Genomic DNA, 22,484 nt, shown 5'->3' on the forward strand with positions numbered 1-22,484 from the left:
CTCGGATTCAAAACAGACAACCTTAGAGCTCACCTGCTACGCGTCCACCCCACACTCTCTACTGATAGATGGCAACGTCTTAAAATGTAAGATTGAAGGCAGTGTGAGTGGCTGTTGAGAAACATACAAGATGAGTACAATTAATGTAGTACTCAAGTGTCTGTGTCTCTCTTTATGTGTGTATGTGTGTGTGTGTGTGTGTCCTCTCCTCCCCTGTTGCCCCCTCATCTTCTCTCCTCCAGCTATGTCATGTATTAACGTGGGAAACTATTACTAATGCGGTGAAAGGGCCAGTGAGTGAACAAGTGTGTGATGATGGAGGTGGGGAAAGATGGGAGAGGGTGAGCCATTTAGCACTGCTATATTAATGGCCTATGCTGCATGCTGCAGGTGATAATGGATGTTGCAGCACTTGGTGCAAATTGTTTGATTGTGGGTTTGCTTGTGTGGGTATTTGTATAAATTCTATTTGGGGATAAAGATGAGTGTCTTTCATTTGGTTTTAAACTCTTTCCACACTGTGTTAGCTGTTCTAACTTGCCTTACATCGTTTTAATAAATGCCTATTTCTTTTTCTATTCACAGCTCAGAACTGCAGTTACACACTACACAGTCCCAATGGGACGATAGAGAGCCCCGGCTACCCTTACGGTTATCCTAACTATGCCAACTGTACATGGGTGATTGTGGCGGCGGAGCACAACCGGATACAGCTGGTGTTTCAAGGCTTCGCCCTAGAGGAGGACTTTGACATCTTGTCTGTATATGATGGGCCACCCAGCCCTGGGAACCTGCGCACACGGTAAAGTTGGCCCTAAATGTTTAATGTCTTTATGTGCTGAGTTTTATGATGTCCAGGGTACAAAATGTAGCCAACAATTTGAAATTTGAAATGTAAGGTAAAGGAGCTATTTGTAAGTTTTGCTATTGCTACATAGCCAACATTAGCATTAACAGCTCATCAGTCTTGACAAGAGCTTCAGCCATCATTGTGTTTACAAGAAAAACGGCTCCTTTAAAGGATTCAGTATTTTACAGTGACAAAGGTAAGATTGAGCAACATAACCCCCCCCCCCCCCCCCCCTCCCTCCCCAAATTGACTTTGTATTGACTTGTAATAAAGGACATAGTATTTATTACATTGTTGGACTGCCAGAAGGTAGGGAGACATTGTATTTTAAAGTTTCAGTTGTATACTTTCATATAAAACATATCATATCCACTTGTAGTAATTGCAGTCCATGAAAGTCCTAGGTAGTGCTAGTGTCTCACAGTGAACAGTGGGGGGGGGGGGGCTGAGCTTTGGGGACACTGCAAAAAACAAAAGGTCAGATGAGCTGAAAAACATTGGCTGCAGCAAACACAAACCCCAGGTTAGCAAAACGATTTTGGAAGAGAAGATCCAGATAAAAAGTGAAATTGTTAATCAAATCGTCCATAGTAAGCATCCATCACAGTTTACAGATCAACATCCTGGTTCAGCTGTGACCTACAGTCGTTGTGCGCTTACAGTTTTAATGTGCAATGTGGGACTATTAGTGACATTTTGGCTTCCCTCACTTTTGGTTTAAGAGAGAGGTAGGCTGGCTCTACTTCTGTTTACAACCTCGTCCAACCACTCATCGCTTGCATCATTAGATTTTGTTGTGGTGATGTCATCATCTTTATTGTAGTTGGTACAACACTATTGTGGGCAATAACAAAGATGGCCAAAACCACGGAATTAAACACCAAGTTGTATTAAACTGAAAGTGTCCTTTATAGAGTCATTTGGACTTAGAGGTATTGATGAAGGTAGTGGCCTGGAAACTGGAAAAGAGGCAAAACTATAATCAAGACTATAATCGCTGATGCACTTAGAGGCAGTTAGGGCAGATCCTTTGGTGAGTAATACAAGACTTACTCTGTGGACACTGTGACAGCATCTGAGGTTATTTGACGAGATTCTGGGCACATTTTGTACTTTGGAGCTACCAGCAAAATGAAATGAAGCCCACTTGGGTGTGAAGAGTCAAACAAACAATTTCTGAATCAGCAGTCTCATCCTCCCGTACAACCGTCAATTTAACAGCCTCGGAAAGTGCTGCCTTGTGCTAACATCGCAAGCTGAAATATTGGCTCTCCGGTTTGCAGAGTTTCATGCTCACTATAAGTTTACACTTTGCCAAGCATTCAGGATTTTAGAAATAAATATTGTTGGTCTTGATTGCCATCTAAGGAGCCAGACTTCTCTTTGTATGAGCTGCAATTAAAAGATACAGCCAGAGAGCTGTTACTCACTGATGCATTTATGTATTTTAGGATATTATTGCCTGCAGTCTAGCATCTTTCAGACCTGGCAGTCCCTCACATACAAGCTAACGTGATTAGTAACAATTTCTGCATCTGATCAGTTGAAGCTACACTAAAGCTGTTTGTAATTTTTGTCACCTTCTGCCACAAGCTTAGCCTTGCAAATAGTTTAAAGCATATGTTATGCGAGCCCTCTAGAGACAGATGAGAGAAATATTCTTAAGGGCTTTTGTTATTGACACTGTTTTGAGTCTATGTCGGCCTCTCTGTTTGTCCCCGTCGATATCCCCCTCTCTCACCTCTTCTCTGCCACCCCCTCCCCTCCCCTCCCTGGGTCTCTCATTCTGTGCCAGTGGTGCCTCCATTGCATCTCGCTGCAGAAAGCGAATGAAAGAGAGAAGAAAATCCATTATGGATCGGTGTTGTGCTGTTCTCCTCAGCCTTTCTCCTGTTTGGACCTCTGGGCTCTGTTGTATATTGATTCTCCAGTGGGACAGAGGGAAAGTGTTCCACTCTCACTGTCTAAGCGCTTTGAAAATAAGTGAGAGGAAAGAAAATGAATTTGAAAAAAAAAAGAAGGAAAAGGGGGGTTGGGAAAAGAGAGAAAAATATAGAAAAAATGAGAGAGATGGAGAAGCGGAAGCGGTGTAGATCCTGTAGAGAACACAGACCTTTTGATTCTGCTCCTGTTGTCTTTGACCAGACTTTCTCCTGTTTCAAAGGAAGCGTTTTGTAGAGACTGGGAAGAGTCAAGCATCAGCTCTTGCAACTCAACAGCAGTCTGTCAGAACATGCATGTATATTTACGCTCACAAACACCGCTACTTACACCACACACACACGTCATTGGCACATTTCCATACACACACACACACAAAGATGCACGTCTGATAATTCAGCCCTCCCTTTGCTCTCATTGCTCGCTTGTGTCAAAAGTAATTTTCTTTCCATCGCTCTTGCTCCTCTTCCTCCAATTTCTCTCTTACTCCTCTCATTTCCTCCTCACCTATTTTTTTTTTAATATCTTATCTCTTCTGCCTGTTCTCCATTTTGTGTCCTGTGCACTGTGTCTGCTGAATTTGATCAGCCTTTCATGTATACCATGCTATAGGTTGTAGAGCTTGGAATATTTCCTTTAATCTCAGGTAGTCATCAAAAATGAATGTTTTGCCTCACTTCATATTCAAATGATTACCTTTGATTTCTTTTTCAAAGCAGTCACTTTTCTTTAGATTTGTTTATTTATCTATTATTATTCATTGCTGTCACAGCAAAGCCAATAAAATCAGGAGAATGCCAGCTTACAAATAAATTCAGTTGTATATGTGCTGCTCGTGTTCCTAATTATACAGTATGTGCACACTGGTGTGTTTGCTCCTGCAGCAGTTTCTTTATGAGTCACAGTCGATCCTTAGGAAAAGCATATATGAGTCAGTCTGTGCTGCAGCACTTCATTAAACCCTCATCCCAACTGACATCTGGGAAGCAGATAGAGAAAATTCAATATGAGTTTCAATTGTTTGAAATGTAAAAACAGAAAAAAAAAATAATCATATGCAATGATACGTATATGTCCTGGACCACGAGCTGCTGTCGTATTTGATTGCCGTTAATTAAGCAGAGCATTGATTTTCAGAGATGATATAGTGATTAAGTGGTTAAGTGCATCTAGTGTTGTGGAAGCTATCAGTTGCTTCACACAGGGACAGGCTGCACTACAGAAAAACAAACCTTCAGGTGAGATCAGTTTTGCTGACTTAAGTGCAGCTATGTAAGAAAGGAAAAAGCTTGTATCCACTAATTTGCAGTATCATACAGTATGACCTTATTGCACCAGCATCAGCATGTTAGCCTATTTATCTTATTTTGAAATCAATTTGAGAAAATGTTTCTAATAGCCATACTTTGACAGCCGCCTGACACACTCTTCAGTCAGGATGTAAAATTAAAGCAAATAAACTTATCTGGATCCATTAGAGGAAGATGTGCAGCAGATTGTAGAGGATCACACCATTGGTTTTGCATGTTTTAGCCAATTATTTCCATCCATTAAATGCAAGTACATGAGTTTTGGTATAGCTCGCTGTAGGCATGTTAAAATTAACTTGCTATGAATCAATGTTAGCTTAAGATGTGTCGTTATTGCCGTGATACAGCAAACAGAACATGTTATGTAAACTTTCCATGTTGAATGCTCTCTCATGAGAGTCAGTTACTAAACCACAACTTTGTTAACGTAAGAGACATTCAGAGTCACATTATGCTTTTCCATGTTATTGCTTATTTCTTGTTCACAGGACATGATTTTACAACAATTGTTTATGAATGCGAAGCTTTGCAACATCCGTGACCTTCAACTCTGCAATGAATGATGTTTTTCAATGCATCGGTTGAGAACGGATGGTTTTCAGAGGGGTCAAGCTGCAGCACCACATCACAATAGTGCAACCTTTGAGGGTGAAATGGTTTTTTGGTTGATTTGAACATACCAACATTTATGAAATTACTGAGTCTACTAAAAGTAGAAAATAAATAAATTATGGCACATTTTGAAAAATGGTCAGTAGAGAAGTAATGTGCATGAATTTCAGCAAGACTAAAAAGGCTTTTACAAAAAAGTCCCTGACATAGACAGACGTTTTTCCTCAATTTCCATTTTCATTCCTTTTTTCCTAATGTCTTTATGTCTGCTGTTAGAGCTGTGTTTGCAGTAGCTAATCACATCTTATTAATGCAGTAAAATGATAAGTTAATTGACTGTCTGGTCATTTATCTGCAGTTAAAAAAGGCCTATTGTTAAGAAATAATTTAACACATCAGCAACCTCGCTATCCAGGGTTAAACAGAGCCATGGGTATTATAGCACAGTAGTCAGAGAGACCTTCTCATGACTAAAGCCAACAGCCAGCTTGACCTCAAGCGAAACACTGAACCTCCACCAGCTCACTCACTGTCTCTCTGAGTGCACATTTCTTACTTGTAAAAAGCAGCCTTTTTTTTTTTTCCTCCACTTTTGTGTCACATTTCACCTTGTAGCTGCCAATCGGGGAACACTGAGTACATTTCAGCAGACGGAAAAGCTATTGGGGTGTGTGAAGGCATCTCTCTCTCTCCACATCTCCTTCCTCTCAGTGATGGAGTGATGGAACCGAGGGACTTAAGGCCTGGCAGTCTGGCAGGGGGTGGGAAAGTGAAAAAGAGGAGGAGGCGTGGAAGAGACAGATTTTCAGCCTACAGGCTTGATAGGACCTAAATAAGGAGCACTAGTGCATGGTCCTGGGAGTGGCATTAACACTACAGTCAGGCCTCAGTGCTGTGAGGTTGGGGTGTCACAATATCAGTTTTTGTGTGTGTGTGTGTGTGTGTGTGTGTGTGTGTGTGTGTGTGTGTGTGTGTGTGTGTGTGTGTGTGTGTGTGTGTGTGTGTGCCTAGATTTTGCTTACAAAGGATCTAGGCTAGTGTGCAGCCCATCCCGGCGAGCTGATTCAGTGTCAACAAAATCAAGTTTTATTGGAATACAGATAAAATGAACACCACACTCACAAACACACGCTCAGACACACACTTTTAAGCACAGAGTAAATGGCAGTGGGCTGGAAAACTGTTAACCCTGTAATTTTCCAGACGCATAAGGTTTCTGAGATGTTGCTGATTTCAGGCAGGTGCTAGAATACAGAATATGCATGCGAGGGAAAAAAATATTACGTATGTGCTTTCATATGGCTTCTGCTTGTAGTTCACAGTTTTGGTTTGAGCTACATAAATCTGCCAACTAAAAACAGACCATGAAAACAAACAGTAAAAGAATGACTTACAAGTTTTTGAATAATTGGTGAATTGATCCTTTAAGCAACAAAGAAACATGGACACCAAACAAGTGCTTAAACGATTGGGTGATTACTGGATTGTCCAAAAATCAGTTGACCGCAGTTTTTATTTATACATTTTAAATGATTAATCAAGCAAAAAATGATTTGCTGATTTTCTTTATTTTACATCATTTTGAATCGATTCCTTTTGGATTGGAACGTTTCAGCTTGTTCTCTAAGAAGTTGTGATGAGATGTTCGTCCTCATTTTATAACATTTTATGAATTAAACAAAATAAATCTACAATAACTAATTTCTTGGGCACTTGGGACACTTGGAAAATAATTGTAAACGCAACACTGACATTATCTAATTTTAAGTTGATATAAACGTTATGTTAACAAGTCGATGAACAAAAAGATGAAACAACTGAACGAGCATTCATTTGGAATCATGTCTTGCCCAGTGCCACCTAATGAATTTAAATCCAATATTCATTCTCCTTTTAGCTCTGATTTTGCTCTCTCAAACTCTTAAGAGAAAATACTTGGTTCTTTACCTGCTAAATGTGCCACTGTGTTCACCAGCTAGTTAATTTGTCTTTGTCCTTGGGTTTCCTTTTTTGTTTTGTTTTTTGTTTTAGGTTTTTCACTGAAAACAGCTGTTTGTAGCATCCACAAATCAACAAGTGATTAAGTGTCTGAACTAAACAGTAAACTGTCAGGCCTGAAAACCAATCATATCATATTACATTCAAATGATACCAGCTTCTTACATAAAAAGAGACGTTCCTGTGTTACTTGATATTCAGCAACAGTTGGATTTAGTTTCAGAGCAGCTATAATGTCTTATTCTGTCACCTCTAAACTCAATTAATGCAGGTCAAACGCTACATATTCATATACAGTCGTGGGTGTTTGCATGGAGTGGTAAGAGAGGAACTCTTTTCTCTTTGAGCATGTGGTGTGCTAGTGTGCATCCATGTCTCGTACTGTATGTGTGAATGAGGACGGTGTTAGTCAATGAGTCAAGCTTGTATAGAGCCAATGTCCGCAGGTCAGGGTGAGAGTGGGTGACGCACAATGGCACTTCCTGCCTGAACGCTCGCCATGGCAATAATTCTTCACTGAAGGCCTCGACCATCAATCAGTCTTGCAACACATACTTTGGAAAATGGACTTCAGTGCGTGAACACTGAGGTGCACACGTGTTCAATATGAAACGTGTATGGTGTTCAATACGTGTTTCTTCTTTGTGTGTTCATACCCGCAAACGTTCACAGGTTGTGTGACATCCACGTGAGGAGCGCATATCTAAATGAGTTAAATATGGCTTCAAGGCTGCATAGGTTTACTTGTTTGTGGTGGTCACGATTGTGCATCTTATTCACCAAGCTTCCACACACCTACCGACATGTGCGAGCAGACACACTCACACAACCACGTACACACCCACACCCACACACACACACACACACACACACACACAAGTTTGGATTTATGGTTCCTTTGAATCTGGGCTGTTAATGGAGAGACTGCCACTTATCAACGCCAGCTTTAACGACAGACTGCTAAAAACAGGAGGAAGAGTGATAGTTTGTTTTTCATCATCTCACGCTGGGAAAAAGTGAAACGGTGTTGAGATTTATGGCATCTGCTCACCTGTGAGGCAGAATTATTAGGCCCTGTAACCCCAGATTAGAGAAATAATCAACTAGATGGCTGTGAATTTATATCCTACATCCTGTGTATCACTCATTGTGCGCATTGCTATTGACATTCTCCCATCCCCAGGCCTATCAATGTTCTTAACAGGATACACTTCAGCAGCGGCATGAAATGAAATGTTTTCCTGCCGAGATAAACGATTAGATATGCGGTACACCCTTCAGAAAGATCTGTCATTTTCAGCCCTTCTGAACTCGCTCACACTCATTGTAGTTGAAGGAATGCACCAAAATTCTTTAGGAGGGCCGACCTGTTGAGCCGTTTAAGCCTCCAGGGAAGAAAATATAATTACAAAAAATAGAGGTGTAATTACGCCCATGTAGTGCTCCCTGCTCACATTTTAGGGAATATGTGTTCTTAAAAAATGAAAGTACATAATTCTGTCTTTTGACTTGTACAGCCGCAGTTGATATAAAAGTTTAAATGTGAACCTTTTTTGCTTTGTGAGTCAGTAAAGAGGCCATTACTGCCATCAGGCTACTGACATGCAAGCACATTTTGTACGGGTACTGCACTGGTGTTAAAAGGGACATCAGAATTAGTTAAAATAATCAGTTTTATTTGGCAGCAGTTTCGTGCAAGAAATTGGTCAAATGTAGAAAAATGATTGGCACTGATTTTTGTTCAGAAGTGATTAGTTATGCATAGCACAGCAGCAGAAGCCATGCCAGCAGATGAAGATGCGCATGTGAAATATTTCCAGAATTAGACTTGACCAGATCAGAGATATGAAATTAATGATGTCTTATTTTGAAAATTTTGTGATCTACAGCCATATAATAAAAGCTAAATTCAGCATATTTTTACTTTGGATATTTTTTTGTCAGCACAAGGTCATGTTTTCCAATTAGTCCTGTGTACAAAAACCTCATGAGCACAGGTTGATGATTTTCATTTAAGTGGAACCAATGCACAGAGCAAATCACGCATAATATGACAGGAATTCAGACAAAGCCAAGAATTTTACGATATAAACTGATAAGCACTACCTAACAAAGGGATGCTGGGAGGCGGATGTTATGCTTTTCTCACTGCAGGGAAATTCATTTTGTTGATTTGTGTGACAACCTATGCAAATCACGTCAGTCACAATTTCCCAATTACAATACCTAAGGCACAGTACGGCGACTCGTGAGCGCGCATGTGCAGCAGGTTTAACATGTGCGGCGCGTCCGGGTTCAACATTGTGGAAGAGGGGAGAGCAGACAGGGGAGCGCCGCTTGTCATTGCTCGTTTCACTCCTGGCATGACTTCTCTTTTGTTTCCAGTAATTTTGGATTGAAAAAGCTGTAACAAAGTTGCATTTATCATTTTAAATAATGATAATAAACAATGACTTTGACAATCTATAATTTGTGTGAAAGAGAGCAATTTTCGAGTGGGAACTTTGTCAGCTGTGAAGAAAAAGCTGCAGCAGTTTTGTCAGGGTGAAACCTTATTTGGATGATGTGCTATGTTTCACATTTTGGTTACAGAAGTCAAAGAAAATGATTCATCTCAAATCTTCTCTTCTATTTGTGTGCTGCACCATTACTATTTTACCATTACCATCGCTCAAAATACTTTGGGGCTGCAGCCGGAGCTACAGTTGGTGATTAATTTCTACTGAAACGACTGTTGAACCAATCACGGACGACCAGATTTTTAGCTAACATCTCATGACTGCACCTCAGTGACGATTAAATGATTAGGTCCATGCCTGCTAATCGCAAGTGACTGACGATAAACATATCAGACCTTGGACTAACACTTCATCACATTCTTGTACATCTATGGCTGCTCTCTCCATAGATGATAATGCCAAAGAGTCTTTTAACCATTGCTGTAGGCTACAACACCTAGTTTTCTGTAATTAGTTTTTCATCAGTGTGATCAGTTTATGTGATTTAAAAAAAAAAAAGAAAACTACTTCTTTGCTTCTTTGTCTTTTTTGCAGTGGTTTGTAGTCGAGGGTTTGATTGAACTAATGTCAGATACAGTACGCTTGTGCTGTTATAGAAGTATGGTTACCACATATCATAAGCATGCTCTCAAGTACTTCCAAATTCCAAAAATTCGTAAACATCTCTGCAGCATTAAACATTTTGAAGAAATAAAAGTGATGAGAGCTCTGCAGACACGCAGTAACTCCCTTTAATGTATTCCTTTATCTTTTATATCAGTGTTTCAATAATTATATGTTCTGTCATTTGTTGGCATGCACGTTGTTAATCATACGTTTCTTTGAGAAGAAAAGGAGAAGACACGATTGGTTGAAATAGTGTTTGAATCCATAAGAAAGGATCCAAATTTAACATAAACATACCTGAAACAGAAAAAATACCTTCAGCTGTGTGCAACATGTGAGCACTGTCACCACTGCATGTCCACTCACCGTCAGGTTTGAGTCGGTTTGGGATATTATTTGAGATGTGAGTGCTCCGTTGAAAGTCGGATGAATGGAACTCACACAAAATGACAAAGCCGATTTGATTAAAACAGTCATGATGTGATGGAAACAGAGCCATGTCTCATCATTTTATCTGACTTACATTCATCATTCATTATTCATTATTTGCCATTTATCATTTAAAGAAAGTGTTCTCATGGGTGGAGGTAACAAAAATTGATTAAAAAAAATTTAAGTGATGAAAAAGCTTACAAATTTTATTAATGGAAGTGATGAAATGTATGTGAGTGATAAATTGTCAATCGATTTGATAAACGTGATTGACATTTTATTTGAAATGATGTTGGCGTTTATTGTTTACAGCAAGCAAAAGATTTTCGGCCAAGGACAGTTATTATATGACTTCATTACATTTTGATATTTTTTCAGATTTTGAATATTACACATTACAAATTGGACATGGAGTGTATCTTTTACTCTTTGTGAAGATTTGAGTAAAGATTATTTTCACAGTCAGGTGCAGTTGTTAGTGTGTTAGTATGTGTGATCACCAGCGCTGCACTGAGCTGCCTGCAACTTGTCAGTCAGTGGGCATGGTTTTTGAGTGACATTTTAGGCGGACGTAACAAAAATTGCCATAAACGATAAATGTCAACACAGTTTCAAATGAAATGTCAATCAACTTTATCAAACAAATTGGTAATTTATCACTGTTTCTCAAATCACATATGTTCCATCACCACCATTATTAATTCATAAGCATTTTTTCATCACTTCTGCATCGCTTATCAATTCATTTTTGTTACCTCCACCCGTGAGGCCACTTTCCTGAAATGATAAATGGTAAATGTTGTGTAGTGAATAATGAATGATGAATGTGAGTCTGGGAAAATGATGAAACGCAGCTCTGTTTTCATCATATCTAGACTGTTTCAATCTAATCGCCTTTAAATTAATCAAATCACTTTATAATTTATCACTCCACTATTCTTCAAATCCATTTTTACTGCTCCATTTTTCAATTTAGACGCATTTTCATCGGCTACATTTTTATCAATTAATTTTGTTACCCTTCATATTAAGACGGCCAACAAAAACAACATGGCAGCATTGAACCTTTGCTACCACACGACTACAAACAGAAGAAATACATTCCCTTCAGCTGTAATCTATGGGACTGTGAAACACAGACGTTCTCCTTGTGCACCATTTGTTTCCTGGCTTAGGCAAATCCCTGGCATATTTTTCCAGCCTGTGTAGATTTCTTCCCTTTTTTTTTTCTCAGTGTTGCTGCAGTCACGTTTCTCTTCCTTGATTTCATCCTTTTCTTTTGTTTTCTCTTGTTCATCCCTGGGAGACACAGAGCATAGCAGTCTAATTAGTTATCCAAACACCTTGTGAAACGTGATAATGGATAAAGCACACATGTTGTGCACGCGCACGCACACACACACACACGCACACACACGTAGACACAAGCCATGCTGTGTCAAAAGGATTTACCTGGCATGTAATTAGGCACTTGTTGTATGGGACCAGTTGCACTTGTGCTTATTTAGTTGGTGGGGAGGTGAAGGTTCACACTCCGCACTCTGCTGTAAACACTGTGATCGATCTCATCAGAAAGGATGTGATTCAGTCAATTACATACAGCACAGTGCAGAGATGTTGAGGGCTGAAATAGGACAGATTGATTCAGTCTCCAAAAAAAGACACATAATTAACAGACAGAGGGCATTAATGTTGAGATCTACAGGCAGAGAGGGACTTAAGGAGAGACTGTTGACAGTACACCGACACAAGATGAATGGCATATGAGCACATCAGTGTTTGTGAGAGCCTGCAGCTAATTCTAGATCAGAACCAGAGCTTTTTTCAGTAACACACACTCACACACACCGCCACCATGCCCTCCCCCTCTCCCCCCTCCTCCTTTTCTCTCTTTTCCCTCACTGTCGCCTTCCCTCTGCTGCTCTTTGATCATCCTTGCCACAGGAACGAAAGAAGAGCGACGGGTAGAAAGTAAATAGCATTGGTTGGGCGCTCCATCGGTCACTGTGTCCCTATTAGCCCCGCTGGCTAATCAGATCTTCTTCCCAACCTTGTTTTGGAGTTTATTAGTGGCATCCGTCTCTGGATCTGGGGAGAAACCGAAGATCACAGTGAAAGGGAGGGGGAGAGAGAGGGAGAGAGACAGACAGAGACAGAGAGAAGTGTTAAATGATGAAAATTAGAATAAAGATTCAGAGCTTCATCCAGTGTCTCAAGAAGAACCTCAGTGGTTTAGACTTAAAGTCTCGAACCGTCACTGCACATATGCAAACATACTTCCTATCCACTGAGTCATAAATCAACAAGACAAAATAACCCTCACAAAATAACAAGAACACAATGTCAGGCTGGATGAATGAAACAAAGTCTGACTAGAAGCCCCACACCAGAAGTAAACAAACACAGGTGTCCACTGTATATTACAATGTGAGTCACAGTGAGTCAGAGACAGAGAGAGAAAGATACAGTACACAAGTAAAAGCCTCAACTGGTTTAAAGAGGGATGGGCTGTTTGCTGTACTAAGTGGCAAATGGCTGCATTTGGTTAAATAACATATCCTTTTAATCTGAGAGATTCTGGGAAAGGCAACAATGCACTCAGCCATTACCCAAGTGTACATTAGGGTTTTTTTTTTGTTTTTTTTTTTTGTTTTGTTTGTTTTCGCTTATAGTTCCATCATGCCACATGCCCCACATCACCTCATTTTACCAACTCTGTCTGTTACGCATCAAAATCTTAACGCCTATGAGGCTGACTCATCGACATATTGTTTGATCTATGTGTTAGTTGTTTGAGCTATGTGTTATATAACCTGTTTATTTAGGCATAACTTCACACTGCTACTGTTTGTAGAATTATTTCCACATGGATAAGTCTTTACACAACAGGTAGCACAATAATGATAATCGTCCCTTTGTGCTGCACGCTAAAAACTGTAACTAAACACCCTGTAACAAAAGAAAGTAGAGACAAAGAATAGACTTAATTAAAATCAGTCTAACATACAGTATATAACATAAGTAAATATCTGAAATGCAGGGCAGCTGTACCATGTTTGTGGTCACTCTTGCAGGATTTCTTTCACCTTGTTTCCTGATTGCTTTCAATTGAGTCTCTCATGGCTGTCCTTATTTTCTCCTTGATCATTTACTACATACCTTGGGTGTCATAATTGCTCTATCCACTCAGGCACACACATAGTCTAGACACTCACACACACACACACACACACACACACACACACACAGATGGACAGACCTGCACACCAGTAGCGGCGGGTAAACAGAAGCGTATCTCATGGCTACCACTTAGCTTTGTCAGTTTCCTAGGGGCGAGAGTGGCACGACATTGAATTAGTTTTATTTTATCCCTAATTGTTTTCTGCCTGAGGATTATTGCAAAGCGATTTGTGCGGAGCAGGGGAAAACACAGTGGACGTGTGAACGTCACCTTGTTTCATTTGTCAGCCTTGATTTGTTTGCTGTAAGTGTAATTGACTTATGTCTCTACAAGGGGGAACAAATGAACAAAGAATGCAATTCTTTTATTTTTTTTAACTTCCTACCTTTACTGTTCGAGCTTTTATGTTGTTCATTTAAGGATTCAATACCAGTGCTTATAATGATTCATTTTTATGTCATATGTCATGTTCATAAATGCACATCTGTGAGGAATATTCCTTTGTTTCCTGTGTTATTTGCACTTTGCACTGTCGCTCAAAGTATTTAAATAATCATTCAAGTACTATGCATGGCCGTTTGCATTTGTATTATATGCTGAATATCCTGTATGTAACACAATCGGGGGGGTTGTGCACCCCACTGTGTTGCCTCACAGGTATCTATGTTGGGCAAAAGCAGATAGCATCAGGGCAATGTAATGCACTGTTAATGGAGTCCAGATAGCCTGGAGATAAACCAGTCACATCACTCACTCACTTGCTGACCGGCAGACACTCCAGGGGAAGTAAATCTGTATGAGAATGTGTGAGTGTGTGAGTGTGTGTGTGTGTGTCAAAGCCATAACTGCATACTTACTCCAACCCTTATGTAGAATTAGATTTAAAAAAAAAAAAAAAAAAAGACATAGGAGCTCTTATCTCTAGCACAGAGTCCCATAACTCCTCCACTCTGTCATAAACACACATTCTTTAATTGAGCTGGTGATGACTTTAGCTCTTCTGCACAGCAAATGACAACTAATCAGCCCTGTGTTGCCACCCGTGTCTTTTTATGACCCAAAAATGAACACAGCCGATGAGTAAGGCATTCAGTCACCGTCCTGACACTGTAAATTATTCACTTGTTTTCATCTTCAGATTGTTTTTTGTCTTTCACCCTATACTTCACTCCCTACTCAGGAGTTTGTGTTCAATTATTTTGCTGTTTAAGTTTTCACACTTTGTCACCTACTTCATCTGTTCAAAGCTGCTCAACTCACTGCTAATATTTTATTCTCCCACTCCTTTATTCTTCGTCCTCTTGCCGTCCATTCCACTCCTTTCCCCCTTATATCAGCTGCTCTCCCTCTCCCGTCTCTCTAGAAACGCTGGCTTGTTAATGACTTCACTGCGGTTTGTCTCTCAGTTGGCGCCGACTGCGGTTGATTATCTCAACATCAGCATTCAGCCTCGGAGACATCTGATAGACTCTCCCCGCCCTTTGCTGTTCGACCTCGATGCGCAAACACCTTGTGATGTCACACGCACATGAATATTAACAAGCATTTGCATGCTAAAGCCTGTCCTTTTTTTTTTTCACAAGAAAGAAAATAACTGTTAGCCCATTTAATTCAGGAAGATGTCAGTCTTGTTTGAAATATTGATGGCTTGTGGGATCTGTGGAAGGCTGTGTATGAGATTTACAAATTGTTGCTGCCTCCAGCTAGTTTGTTGTGGAGCTGGGTTCTTTCTCGACAATGTAATGTGATGATGAACAGCCATAACAAGCGGGAATCTCTTAACAGACACTAAAATGTGGCACATTATATTGTCCACGTTTACAGTGATGAACATTTTAGAGTTCATGTAAACCCCGTGATTACTGGCAACACGTTTGCAGGCTCTCAGATTAAATACCATGAGCTTTTTAACTGAAATTGAGAGCGCTGAAGGCGAACCATAAAACTCTATCAAGGCGGGATCACGCCCTTGGGCAAAGTGATGTGGTACATTACAGCTTACTCAAAGAGAAAGGATGAGAAGGCTGATAGAAATACAGGCTAAGTGCTTGTGAAAGTCTTCCTATTAGCTGGAGGAATCAAATCATGTGTGTGGGAACCAAGTGCCATTTTAACCTCTGCAAGGCTACACACTCAGTTTTTCTTTTTTTTTTCACTGTAAGGAGAGCCAATGATGAGTCATACACACACACACACACACACACACACACACACACACACACACACACACACACACTAAACTGTAACAGTTTGGCTTTTTTTCCCCTTTTTTTTTGTTAGAACTTCAATATAATAAAGATGTGTGATTTAGCATTGGGATGTTTTTGTTTTGTCAAAATCATACAGAAGAGATGAAACTGGACCAGTTCAACTGGACCACACACACACACACACACACACACACACACACACACACACACACACACACACACACACACACAAATACACATAAGAATACATACGTTGTTCTTCACTCTGCACTTCAACTCCTTCTCCCCCTGTCTTTCTCTCTTACCACCCATCATTTATTGGCTAATGTGTCCCTGCTACTCAGCCATCAAAATCTTGCTTCTGTATATATTTTCCTTTTTTTTTTTCCTTCTACCTCTTTTCTTCTGTTTTTCTTCCCTCATCTGTCCTTCTGCAGGAGAATCGGCTGTATCAGCACTGTGCTTACCTTCCACCCTTGAACACACACACACACACACACACACACACACACATTGACTGAGTTTAAAGGACGAATGACCTCATTTAGTCTTGTCTGTTTACAGCTGTAAACACACATATATTTGGGTGTGGGGCAGATCACAAACACACACATGCACGAAAATGTTCAAATAACACTGCATGTATGTGTGTGTGTGTGAGAGCATGAATCCCTGAATAGCTGTAAAGCATAATGAAGGACATTTCTCACCAGCCTCATAGTTGGAGTTTTCACATACTGATGCGTTTCTCTCACCTACCTACTTTTCATATTCCGTCCTGCCTCAACCTGTTCTTCAGCGCTGACATCTCCTCATTACAATATCTCCACTATTTACCCATACAGCCATCTTTCTGCACACAAAGTCTGTCTCCCTCTCTGTCTGTCTCCCCCTCTCTCGTTCCCATGGGTAGTGGTTGGATAATTGGAAGCAGAGGTTCTTCATTGAGATGATGCTGAGGCCAGTCAGGTGGAAAGCCCTCTTAATAGACCTCTGCTCTCTCCATGCGCACACACACACACACACACACACACACTTATGCAAATACTTCCACACACATACACATATACTCTTCAGTGTGGATGCAGCCATCCGAAAATACACCTATTCTTCTCCTTGGAGGCTGTTATTTCAGAGATTACGCAGCTTTCCATACAGTAGAAACAACCTAAAACTGTGCTATTTTTCCTCAACTTTATCTCTTTCTCTTTCTCTATTCCTGTCCCTCAATCTAATTCGTCCTCCCTCCATCAATTTACCACTCACTTGAGACACCTGTGCTGCATATCCCTTCTTTTTTTTTTTGTATCGCTCAGTTGCAATCATATCTTGCATCTTTTTCTTGATAACAGGCAATCCCCCAGCTGGCTTTTTCACAATACCAGCTGCACGCCTCAGATTGCCACAGCCCATATCTCATGGCAATATTTAATCTCGCCTTCGCATGTGAAGCCTGTTTATGTGTGTGTTTTCTGAAGGTATCCATTTTGTTTTCTCTTAGCTTAGAGAAATGATTTAGGGCCGTATCTGGCTTAAGCCAGATGATCATGATTTGGATGCGGCAAGAATCCCTTCCAGTTTGTAGACCCCTCCTCCCCATCTCTTCAGCCCCTCCATCATACCCTCTATCAACCTTCCCACCCACCCCTTCCTCGCAGTGTGCTGCTGAACCAAGATGGCTACCTTCCAACTCAATTTGCGGTCAGCGAAGGGGCTATTTGCATGAACATGTGTCCCATCGTTTAGCTGATATCCCACCGTGACAATCTCACAGAGAGGAGTGAAATCATGCATATATTAAAGTCCTCTTCCCTTTTTGGTCCAATTCATCTTTCCCGCACTGGTGTTTTGCAATTTTTCCCAACCTCCAATGTGATACTTAAGGATTAAGTGAAACACTGAGGCCTCTCTTAACACCTGGAGATAAAAGGGGGGGGATGTAATAGACTGTAAAGAGTGGGATACACATGCAGTGAGAGAGTACATGTGGGAACAGAAAATGAAAATTAAAGTGACACCTCGGAAGGGAAATTTCAAGGATGAGCTTAAAGTAAGATGAGCAACATTGTCCTTTATCACAATCTGTAAAACGCACACACAAACACACGCACGCACACTCACACACACACACACACACACACACACACACACACACACACACACACACACACACACACACACACACACACACTTTCCTGTCAATACACAGATGAATCAACCTGTGGTGACTGGCAACAAATGAATGGTGGACACCTGTTTTTTTTGTTTTTTTAATAAGTATGTGCATGACTATGTGAGTACTGCCAGTATGTGGGTGGCAAACGTGAAATGGATTTGATAGCTGAACCTGGTGAAGCTGCTGCTTAAAGCTAATACGGCAAGGCTCATTACTCAAAACTATACAGTAGCTTGTTTCCAACATGATTTTAGTACACTGGTTAATAGTCCCTCAGAGATTTTATTTGCCACACTACTTATTGCAGTATTTTATAGTGATTCTGTCTGGTTTTCACATCTGAAAATCAGGATAGCTTGACAATAGTTTGACTGGGTGATAGGGACACAAAGAGTTAGTTTGAACAAAGATTATATATAAGTGAGACTCAATCATGTAAAACATTATGTTAGGTCATGATAGTAAAAAAGCACATACTATATCTTCTATTTATTCAAATTTAGTTCGTGCAGTTCACATTAGCACCACCAGAGGGCAGTAAAACGTCATCCATGACCATCCCCAATTAAACCACGTATTCTGAAAAATGACAAACACAGCTATGTCACACGTGACAGTGTTCAGGCTAGAGGTAGTTTAGCGAACAGATTGACGCATAAATGAACGATAGTGTTGACAGCTTTGATTCCTCTCGACCTTGGCTGCCAAGCTAAGTTTCAGAGCCTGGAAGTACAAACTGCAGCACAGACAGGAAATCTCCGGAGGTCCTGGTCCACAGGTGATACACTCGGCTAAATTACTGAGCTGACGTAGCGAAATATTTATTTAGGAGATATTAGCCAGTGATACCTAGCTACTAGCCCCGTTCCGGTTAGCGTTATCCAAAGCGATAGCATTAGTTAGCAAACTGAGCGACCTAATGTTAGCTAGCAGCCAAGACAGTGACAGTACTGAAATGAATTATAACAAATGGAAAAATGAAAAACAAACGTGCAAATAACATAGCCTCTTTCTACAGCTTGTCATTATTGTGCCATACTGATAGGAAAACAAGCTTTACAGAGACACCCAGCATGAAAAGAAAACAAAAAAAAAACTTGTGCTGTGAAGTTGAGATGTACTCTGCTGCTATAAATAGCCAGTATTTCCTGTTCCAGTTGAATTACACATATAAAAACCGCCGGTTGGTTATTAGAAATGGTTGTTTACTCAGAGTCTGACAATTTTATGTTTGTTGCCTGTTCATCTGTTGGTTCATTCCCACACTGCTGTGTTTCTAATTCACTGTGGGTAAATGATTGCAGTTACTCTGTCTTCGCTGATGGAGAGAAATCTGTTGAGGTTTTCTGTCCTGTTGAGGTCTTGGCATTTTAATAATTTGTGGATGATTCAGAGCCTCGTTACACAAAAAGTTATCCTTGAATGCCTGAGGGAACAGCTGGCTTGATGGAAGCGGGCTTCATACCTGACCTTGTAACCAACTGTGCTGCTGATTGGATCTTTTTTTTCTGTCTGACCGTTATTGTCCTTCTGTCCATTTGTTCTCAGGTTAACGGGGTTCCAGCTGCCTTCACCCATTGTGAGTACAGGCTCCAGGCTTACACTGTGGCTACTGTCTGACTATGCAGTCAGTGGGCAGGGATTTAAAGCTGTCTATGAAGGTAACACAACTTTTTTGTTTTTGTATGTTTATATAATCTTTATATTTTTTCCTACAGCAGGAATGTGGATGTGATAAATTTAAGGTCACTCTCAAAGCCACACTAGTCACTTCTCAGATTTGTGAATGTTTGACTCACATTCAAGTCAGATCGCCTTTATTTCATCTCTGCATCATTGCTCTCATGTCAGTAATTTATGCCATTAATTTCAAATATTATGCGATCTTTCAGCCACTCTTGTCAGAGTTTCTGAGTTCAAAGGAAAAAGGCTTCAGTACTACTGAGCAAAGCCTCTCAAATATCCGAACAAAAGGGAGAAAACAAAGCGTGAAGGAGAGAATATGGTATATACCGTGACTCATTCCAGAGCAAAAGTAGCAGTGTGCACTGAACTAATTGTATCGTGAGACGGTTTAATTCAAAGACAGTCTATCCAGATAGGTTATCATCTCTCCTTTCCCAGGCCAGGACAGGGACCTTTATCATGGTGACATGGAATGCTTTATGACCCATGGCGGGATGATATTAATGATGGCACTCTTCAAACCCACGCAGGAGGAAAGGCGAGCCTGGGGAGGAGAAGGAAATACAAGCCAGTGACTAATTAGGCTAATTACCTGACAGGAGTTTGTCAGTCTTTTTGAGATATTGTGAATGTGGGGATGTGGCTCGATGGAGCAACATCAAGTGACTCGGAGGGCCCAAGACCACATTCCGTGACCAGATAAAACCAAAGATAAAAGAGCAAAGAGACTGTTTGTTAACTCCACTGGGATGCAATTGGGGCATTGGGTGCCTTTCTTTCTCACCAGTGGAAACAAAACTGTCAGACTTGTCGAGCTTCTGACCTTGCATGATGAAATTGTCTCTCCCTGCAAGTACTTTTGCAGAAATGTTTAACACGAAAGTTGATATAGTAATTTACTGTGAATTATTGATTTTGCTAGTTTGAGCTTCGAGAGTATTACTTGAGTTTCTACTTTCTCTTAATTTTTTATCCTCATAAACACTCTCATGCACCCAGTGTACAGTCTATGACATACACATACATCAGTACAGCTAATAATATAAAATAATGTAAATCTTAAATCTTGTGGTGACTTTGGCGCCAGGGAGACCTGCTGAAGGATATCAAGCCTGTTAATCACCAGGGGGCATGAGTGCAAAGCCATAATTACCTGTCACCCTCCTCATATGACACTGGCGAGACCAACTGCGATGACCCGTGTCACATGGGGAAAGAGAAAGGCCCCCGCTGTGCTGACATGTGATGCTGCCCTGTAGGTTAGAGGAGATATGCAAAGTACAGCATCATTTCACTGCAAGTGAATGGATGGAAAGCCACCCACAGTCTGCTTTTTATTACACAGCGCGTGCACATATATGAACTGTAGTGCTCTGTTCCTTATTCCTCAGATAAGGCAGACCTGCAAACCCTTTTCTGCTTCCCTTCACTCAGTTTTGTTATATTCTATTCTGCTCTTCCCTTGAACCACTTTGACAATTTCCATGGCACACATACAGTTGGTTCTTTGACTTCTCTGTGCCACTGAAACCCCACTAGGGCTCCCTGGCACAAAGGCCAGAGATAATGAACCCCCACCCCGTGGCTACACCTGTTTTATCAGGTTACTGATTAGAATTAACATAAAGATTAAAATCAGCTGGCTGGTCAGATCAGCCTAGATAAACAAGCAAACAAACAAACAATACCTTCTGGGTATGTTCCATGCTGACCAAAGTGCATACTAAATAGATGTTTTAAAAGACATATGTCACTCTAGCCATTTCCTTTGATATTTGTGTCTTGTGTCGAGTAATATTCAAAAGATTAAAGGAAATTTTTAGGTTTTAATTTAAAATTTGGCCAAAACATTTTCACTATAGAGCTTTTCTTCCTCTTATTTGGCAGTCTCATACTTGCTGTCGGCAGGAGTCATTTGAAGTTTCAAATAACTTTTCTGCTATTGAACTACCCAGGAAGCAGAGAAACACCAGGAAGATGTCACAGAACCGGACACACTGCTTTGTGATGCTTTGTATAAAGTCGGTTTGACCAGAAGCCACTGGCGTAGAGCCACTGTTCTGCTTTGATTTGATTAGTTCACAGTTAGAAATAGTGCACACTGGTCAGCAGGGAACGAGTTTGAGAACAGGCAACAACCAAAGATTGAACATAATCAGAGATCTCACTGTGTATCTTCTCAGGGAGTTACTCATATCTGTAGCTCGAGCTCTGTTTGCCTTTTTCTCATTTGGTTTTCTGTCTCCACAATTGTTGTTTATTTAAGCAGTTTGTTACACTCCATTTGAGCCAAAGATACTCATAAACAAATAACTTAGTGCATGACCAGTCTTTTTCTTCTCTTCCAACTGCACAAGTTGCCCTGTTTTGTAGCAGTAAAATGGGACGGGCAACCACAAGACTATATGCATAATGGAATTCTACAGTACATAATCTCATTTTATTGTCTGACAGAGAGCACTGTTTATTACTCCATGTCAATAGCTCCTCCTTAGCCGCAGTCCTTAATGGGCCAAGTTATACCATAACCAGCCTGTCAAATGATGTGTTTATTTCAGGGCATCTTTGTTATTATATAATTATATAATTTACAATTTCAGTGCAATTTGGCAACACTAACTCTTTGCTGTCAGGTTTTTTTTTATTTTTTATTTTTTGCTTCTTTTCCCCAAACAAAACAGCGCTAGTCCAAGTGGTGGGTGCGGAAAGTAAACTTTCGAATAATGTCTGTTAGAGCAAAAAGTGCCACTTGTGTTTGTTTGGCATTACTCAGAAAGTAGTTTGGTTATGTCACAGTTGTGCTTCAGCTGCGTCATGTCTCTGGTTTCAGTGGAAGTGTGTCAGAAGTGAGCAGCCAGATGTTTAGTTTAGCTTATTTTTAAACATCAGCTTACATCTGGAATTCAGTGAATATATAGAGATACTAAACATAAATACATATAAATTCATATACTTCTTTTCAC

General features: G+C 40.4%; 1 protein-coding gene across 1 annotated transcript in view; it reads left to right on the plus strand.

The window, feature by feature from the left end:
• Positions 1-22,484, plus strand: part of csmd2 (CUB and Sushi multiple domains 2) — a 232,232-nt gene that overhangs the window by 14,984 nt on the left and 194,764 nt on the right. Inside the window, exons 2-3 of the mRNA XM_022747188.1 lie at positions 586-802; positions 19,384-19,496. Of these exons, the coding sequence (XP_022602909.1) occupies positions 586-802; positions 19,384-19,496 (330 nt within the window). The remainder of the gene's footprint in view (positions 1-585; positions 803-19,383; positions 19,497-22,484) is intronic.

The sequence above is a fragment of the Seriola dumerili genome, unplaced genomic scaffold, assembly GCF_002260705.1.
Source record: "Seriola dumerili isolate Sdu_G_001 unplaced genomic scaffold, Sdu_1.0 BDQW01000110.1, whole genome shotgun sequence".
NCBI classification, from domain to species: Eukaryota; Metazoa; Chordata; class Actinopteri; order Carangiformes; family Carangidae; genus Seriola; species Seriola dumerili.